Source organism: Podarcis filfolensis (assembly GCF_964270895.1).
Source record: "Podarcis filfolensis genome assembly, chromosome: 13".
Classification (NCBI taxonomy): domain Eukaryota; kingdom Metazoa; phylum Chordata; class Lepidosauria; order Squamata; family Lacertidae; genus Podarcis; species Podarcis filfolensis.
Window position 1 is genome coordinate 281,544 of NC_139615.1, and position 7,503 is coordinate 289,046.

The following is a 7,503-nucleotide window of genomic DNA, read 5'->3' on the forward strand; positions in this document are numbered from 1 at the left end:
CTATTCGGGTTTATCCGTCGTATGAATTCTTTGGTGGGAAGTAAGGTGATCTCTCCGACCGAAGCTCTTCCCACATTCCAAGCACTCATGTGGCTTCTCCCCTGTATGAATTCTTTGGTGGGAAGTGAAATGGGCGCTCCATCTGAAGCTCTTTCCACACTCTTGGCATTCAAATGGTTTCTCCCCAGTGTGAATTCTCTGATGTCGATGGAACCCATATCGCGTAGTAAAGCACTTTGTGCACTCCAAGCAGTGATATAGTTTCTCCCCTGTATGAATTTTTTGGTGGGAAGTAAGACTGTCCGTCCTGGAGAAGGTCTTTCCACACTCCACACACTGGTATGGTTTCTCCCCTGTATGAATTCTTTGGTGGGAAGTGAGATGGGACCTGTCACTAAAGCTCTTTCCACACTCTTGGCATTCAAATGGTTTCTCTCCCTTATGAATTCTCTGATGTCGATGGAAGCCTTTTCGTGTAGTAAAGCACTTCCTGCACTCCAAGCACTGAAATGGTTTCTCCCCTGTATGAATTCTTTGGTGAGAAGTGAGACTCTCCTTCCTGAAGAAAGTCTTCCCACATTCCACACACTGGTACGGTTTCTCTCCGCTGTGAATACTCTGATGTCGACGGAAGTATTTGCTTGTAGGAAAAGACTCCCCACAGTCCAAGCACTTATATGGTTTCTCCCCTGTATGAATTCTTTGATGGGAAGTGAGACATGACCTCCGATTGAAGTTCTTCCCACATTCCAGACACTGAAATGGTTTCTCCCCTGTATGAATTCTCTTGTGTTGATGCAAGTCTCTTCTTGTAGTAAAGAACTTATCGCATTCCACACACTGAAATGGTTTCTCCCCTGTATGAATTATCTGATGGGAAGTGAGATAGGTCCGCTTCCTAAAGCTTTTCCCACATTCCAAGCACTGGTATGGTTTCTCCCCACTGTGAATTCTCTTATGTTGATGTAAGTTTCTTCTTGTACTAAAGAACTTCTCACATTCTGGGCACTGAAATGGTTTCTCCCCTGTATGTATTCTTTGATGGGAAGTGAGACTTCCCTTTTGACTGAAGCTCTTCCCACATTCCAAGCACAGAAATGGCTTCTCCCCACTGTGAATACTCTTGTGTTGATGCAAGTCTCTTCTTGTAGTAAAGAACTTCTCACATTCAAGACACTGAAATGGTTTCTCCCCTGTATGAATTCTTTGATGGGAAGTGAGATAGGTCCTCTTCCTGAAGCTCTTCCCACAATCCAAGCACAGAAATGGTTTCTCCCCTGTATGAATTATTTGATGGGAAGTAAGCCTATGCTTCCAACTGAAGCTCTTCCCACACTCCAAGCACTGATATGGTTTCTCCCCAGTGTGAATTCTCTTATGTTGCCATAGCTTTTTTCTTGCAGCAAAGCACTTTGTGCATTCCAAGCACTGATATGGTTTCTCCCCTGTATGAATATTTAGATGGGAAGTAAGACTATTCTTCCGACTGAAGCTCTTTCCACATTGCAAACACTGAAAGGGTTTCTTCCCAATAGGATTTCTTTGATGGGAAGTGGAATGGGAGCTCTGACTGAAGTTCTCTCCATGTTCCAAATCTTGATGTGACTTTTCCACTGTGTGGATTTTGTCCTGTTGTCCCTTGTTCTTAATTTCTGATTCATCACCACCTGCAACGAAGAGAGGAACAGGTCAGAGCCTAAGAAAGAAATGGAGTTCCCAGTTTTTGAATAATGCTAATGAACACTTGTGATAAAGGAAGATCTGCAGGGAGTTAGATGGGAAGTCTTACTGTAAAGTTCACTGCCTTTGCTGACTGACATTCACTGACATATTTATGGGAAATTCAGATTCAAAAAGCCTGTTCTTGTTTGGGATGAAATTTCTTTGGCTCAATCATCAAACCAACTCCATCTGCAAGGTCAGAAGTCTATTTGAATGTGAATTGGATTCTCTGTCTACTAATTACCTAGCGTTCAGGGGATAATTAAATTGCTGGGTAATGACAGAATTCTAAATGTGTCTTGAAAATGTATCAAAAAGCTCAAAACTAACTACTGGTCATTTCAAAAGATTAAAACGAATATATTATTCTGAAAGTTTGCCTTTATTAACTTCTAAGCTACACTGTTCGTAAATCTCCTTTCTCTGTTTTACCTGTGTGGAACGAACTGAAAACAGATGGTAAATTTTTATAAGTGCAGAGAAGCAGAGAAGATCAAAGAAGGAGAATTAATAAATCATGATTAGTAAATCATAGCAAAGATAACAATGAAGCCTTTTGATTTTTGATATGTCATAACCAGCAGCTAATGGACAAAATGTGCAGAATGGCTGGAGAGGTTTGAGAGAGACTGCAGGTGAGAGAATGGACACAATCTGTTGGGGAAAAACCTGAGACAGCAGTAGATGAAGAAAAGTCCACAGATTTAGAAATGTAAAAAGGGATGAAAGAAGGAAGGAAGGAAGGAAGGAAGGAAGGAAGGAAGGAAGGAAGCTGTTCCGAAGCAGGAAGAGATTTATGGACGATTGGAGGTGGCAAAGACTGATCTGGAAATTAATACATAGGCAGAAAAAACCTCCCATCTATTGGAAATCAATTTGGAGAAAGACTTTTTGCTCCACCAAAAAATCCACACAAACAAAAACCTGGCAGAACCGACTTCCCTGAACACTCAGAAAGCCTATCCACATCCTGATCCCTGTGGAAAAAGGCAGAAGTGGAGGACAAATATTCACGGACAAAACAGTCCCCAGCCCTCCATTCAAGGTGAGCTGTGGGGGTGTGAGAATCCCAGGTGCTCTAGGTGGCAACGTTGGGATCATCCAAATATGGGAGGTTTGTCCCAGAGAAATATCTGTTGAATTCCAAAAAAGATATGATGGCCCAAGAGGGAACGTTACCCAGAGAGATCATGGTCCTCCAAGTCTCCTCCATGACTTCCTTATGCAGAGCTCTCTGGGCAGGATCCAGCAACGCCCACTCCTCAGCCGTGAAACGAACAGCGACATCTTCAAAAGAAACTGAGCTCTGAAAGAAAAATATCCTTCTCTTAGGCAGCATAAAGATTATTTCCTGCATGTTGCTCTTTTGCTTCCTGCCTGGGTTGTCTTAATTGGATTGGTCTGTTGCACATTTGGATTATTGGTGCTTATTTTAATGCTTTAATGGAGTTATTTCATAGTGTACGGTGGTACCTTGGGTTACAGATGCTTCAGGTTACAGATTCCGCTAACCCAGAAATAGTACCTCGGGTTATTAACGAATTAAGTTCTTAACCCAAGGTACCACTGTATTTTAATGATGGATATGAATCTTAAAATGGGTGGAACTTCACATTGTTTTATTCAGATCAAATTGTCTGTGCAAGCTTCCCAGTTTGCCAAATGGAAGAATCCCTCTCTCCTCTTCCTATGTGTTGTTCTGGGATGGAAAGACTATCCAGATGTCCTAAAGAAAATTTGTAAGAAATAATACTAGCGACATTCAGAGTTAAGGAGAATTGGCAACTCATTATCCTCAGAGCATAACCCTTCATTAATGGCATTTTCAGGCTTTGTTAAGGGCAGCTTGGACAGAAGCAATGAGGAGGGGAGAGATTTGTTCTGTCTCAGAAACGCCCTCTGTCCCTCACCCCTCAGCCTCTTTCCCCCCAAGGCTCCTTCCCCACACCTGATCCGGTTCCTCAGCCGCTGCTTCCCCTCCACCAGGATGAAGAGATGGAGGAGGAGGTCTTGCCGACATCCTTCTTTCACCTGCGAGAGACAAAGGGAAGTGGGGAGACAGGAGTGCAGGATGCTTCTCTCAGAGGTGCATTTGGGAGTTTGTCCCCATTTCACATTTTAGTTATGTTTAAATACATCTTCTCTCCTTTGGGTTCTTGGCCCCAAGTGTCTTCCCCAAAACACTTAAAGAACCCACAGAATAGTTTGAGAATCACCAGAATGTGACCACACAGAGGAAAAACTCCTTTCTCCTCACCCAACGACCTCTCTCTGGTGTCCAACGAAGTCCTCTCTGCCCCAAAGGAATCAGGACCCATTTCTGCAGACAGATCTGCAGAATTTCCCTGAAAGAGAAACAAGGATTCAAAACAGAGAATGGGGAGAAGGGTTAGAAAAGGGGAAAAGATGAGCAATTTGGAGAGGTTTTTAAGATATTCTCCCTCCTTGGAGCCCCTTGGGAGCATCCAGAAGAGAGTCTCTCTCACCTGCTTCTTCTCCACCGCCTGACTCAGGAGGAAACCTTCGGCCAGGGCCACCGCCTGGGAACTGGTCTCTGCTCGGCATTCCCTCACCCAGCTCTCCATCTCCGCTGGAAGGACAGCCAGGAACTGCTCCAAGATCACCAGGTCCAGCATCTCAGCTTTCGTGTGTCTTTCTGGCTTCAGCCATTGATGGTCAAAGCGGTAGAGTTGGCTGCAAACCTCTTGTGGTCCTTCAGCCTCCTGGTGACAGGACTGCCCGAACTGCTGGCTCTGCACCTCTGAGCGAAGGGTGTCCTCCTCTCCCAGGATCTTCTGCCCAGAGCTTTCCCAGAATCTCCCACTGCTCCCAGTTTCCATAGCATGGCCTCTTCCTGCTCCAGGGCCAGCTGAGTCTTGTTCATCCATCTTTAGGAAGGAATCCATTTTTTTCTTTGACCAAGTTCTGTCTGTCTGATTTAGAGGTGCTGGCAAATACTGCAAAGGAAATAAATTGACCCGCTGTAAGGAGAATAGAAAGGTTCTTTGAGCAAGCGTGAATGAGCCTTGCTAGGAACCAGGGCTGGACTGCACCACAGGCCAGACTCTGAGCTTTCTGTAAGAAAAAAGGAAGGAGAAGAAGAAATTCTCTCGCCCTCCTAGGGGGAAAGTGACCAGGCCAAAAGTGGAGGCAAATGAAGGGGTTTCTGTGAGACGAATCAGCCTATTGGCTCCTGCCTCTCAGTGTTTTCAGCCCAGGAATGAAATCAGCACTCTGCATCTCCAACGTCCTCCAGACAGACTGCTGGGGTGGGATCCCTTTTCCTCTGTTCTGAGGGTCAGATCCTGATCTGGCCAAGCCCTTGAGGGCCAAATGGGCAAGGCCAAAGTTCATGTGGGCCGGACCAAAGGACCGCACTCAGAAGCAAGTGCAATATTGTTTTATTATTGTATTTTAAAGTCATCGGCTGCTCCGGGATCTTACGGTGAAGAGCGGGTAATGAAAATAATAATAAAAAATACTGTGATGTAGCTTGACCTCCCCACAGCCAGCGATGTCTGGGGCTTCTCCTGGATCCCACCTACTCACTGGGGGCTCCGGTGGCCTCAGTGACTAGCAGGATCCCTTTCCAGCTCAGAGAGAGAGGACCAGGCCAGGGTCCTCCACGCTCTGGACCCCATGAAGCCATGGCAGTGCCCTCTAGGCGGAGCTGCCCAAATGCAAAAGTGGCCGGGCTCCCTCTCTTGATTCCTTGTCTTTCTATCTCCCCCTTTTCTCCAAGGAGCTCCAGGGGGCATCCATGGGGGGCCCCCTCCTCACTGAAGCCCCACCACCTTGAGAACACATCTAATTCCCCTCTCAAATTCTCCAATTTTCCTGGCCCAATTCAAGGGGCTCACATTTGGTACCCCAAATATTGGAACACCAGCAGGACTGGGGTGCAAGAGCCCCTCTCTCCCCCTGCGCTTCCTTCCAGCAACTGGGATTCAGCAGCATCTCTGGGGAGACAAGAGCTCAGCCCTCGAGGATGAAGCCACCAGGAGCCCCTCCTCCTCCTCCTCATCCCTGCCCTGGTCCCAGCCTGGCCTAAAGTGGCAGGGAGTTCCGCAGGCTTGACTCTGCCCCGCACCAAGAAGCGCTTTCTCTTCTCTGCCCCTCCCCTCTCCCAACAGTCAGCCTTTCCTTTCTATTTTTTCGGGATGCTTTGTGTCCTAATATTTCCGTCCCTCTACAACCTCTGCTGATAAATGGGACTGATTCCTCAGTCTGGGGGGGGTTATTTTCAGGCCCTTTTCTTCCTTCCCCAAAGACCCCGCCCTTCCCAAACGGCCAAGCGGTGCATCCTGTGCCCTCGCCCCCCCCGGCTTTGCAGAGAAGGGGGGCAGGAGCCTCTGCTCCTTGACTTGGGGGTCCCCCTGCACCCTCTTCTCCCCAATGCAGAGACTCACCGGCTTCCCGGAGGCGCCCTGGATGCAGCACGTGCAGAAGAGAGAGACAAAGGCCCCTCCTCCTCAGGTGGAGTTCCCGGCCCGCCGTCCCCCCCCCCCCCGCCTTGACTTCCTCTCCTCTCTAGGAATCCCGCTCAATCCCTTTTAACCCTTGGCAAGCCAGCGCCCCCTCTCTCCCTCTCCCTCTGGTGTCCTGTGCCGGGGAGTTCCACAGGTGAACTCTGCCTTGCGTTTAATTTTATCTGTCCTGAATCTTCCAACATTCCGACTCCTTGGATGTCTTTGAGTTCCACTGCCAGGAGATGCAACTCTCCATCCACTTTCTCTAGGCCAGACTTGGCTTTTGAAAATTAGGGGGGGGGGGCTCTGTAATTAGCTAATTGGGAACCACTGCTCTAAAGAGCCCCAGAGGCTGCAACCTTTCTTCATAGCCAAGTCTGCCTTGATCATTTTGGCAGCCCTTTTCTGAACCTTTTCCAACTCCTCAAACATCCTTCATGAGGAGAGGCGACTGCACCCCCCATGAGGTTACGCCACAGATTTGTGACCAGGGGGGGCTGCAGGGCTCTGTCCGGGGCCTGTTGTTGCTCCATCTGTCGATAAACGTCTTGGATGGAGGAATTGAGAGGATGCTCATCCAGTTTACAGATCCCACCAAACTGGGAGGGGCAGCTAATGACACAGAAGACAGAATCGGGATTCAGGATGACCATTACAGATTGGAGACCTGGGGGCAAGCTGACAAAATGAATTTCCATAGGGAAAAAGGTCAGGTCCTGCACTTAGGCAGGAAGAACCAGATGTACAAATATAGAATGGGGGACACCTGGCTTACTAGAGTGCATGTGAAAAAAATCTAGGGGTCTTGGTGGGCCACAAGCTCAACCTGAGTTCACAGTGTGATGCAGCTGGCGGGGGGGGGGGAGGCGGCGGTTCTGGTGCGTCCAGTTCCGCGCTGCGGGGACTCAGGCGCAGCGTCCTTCTCGGGCTCAGCCTCCCTCTCCCGCGGGGCTTCCTGCCTTTATTTCGCCCTCGCGCCCTCCGTCCTTTCCCCTTCTTCCCCACTGACCGGGACCCCATCTTCCCTCCCTGCCTCCATTCGCCTCCCGGGATGGCGAGCAAGGTGCCTGCGCCCCGAGAAGCAGGCAGGGCCGTAGCCAGGGGGCGGCGAGGTGGGCCCCTGCCACGGTTGGGGGGCGCAAAATCGGCTAGAAATATTGCCGGAGCAGCTGGTCCAACTTCGAGGTGGACGCGGCGGCAGCAGCAGCAGCAATCGGAGCATCGGAGCCTGGCTGGGCGGAAAGGGAGCTGGAGGAGGAGGATGCGGGAAGAGCGCGCGCCCCCGGACACGTGAAAATGGGTTTGTGTGGAG

The 7,503-nt window shown here is 48.9% G+C and overlaps 1 protein-coding gene across 1 annotated transcript; it reads right to left on the bottom strand.

Annotated features, from left to right (window-relative positions):
• LOC310748678 (uncharacterized protein) lies at positions 1–4,049 on the bottom strand (the record flags this gene model as incomplete). The annotated part of the gene is made up of 4 exons (XM_083584524.1): positions 3,980–4,049; positions 3,671–3,753; positions 2,902–3,028; positions 1–1,667 (listed from the first exon to the last, which is right to left on the bottom strand). Exons 1-4 carry the CDS (start codon positions 4,038–4,040, stop codon positions 1–3), a joined length of 1,938 nt encoding a protein of 645 aa, XP_083440650.1. The 5' UTR covers positions 4,041–4,049.
• Between the last annotated feature and the right edge of the window lie 3,454 nt (positions 4,050–7,503).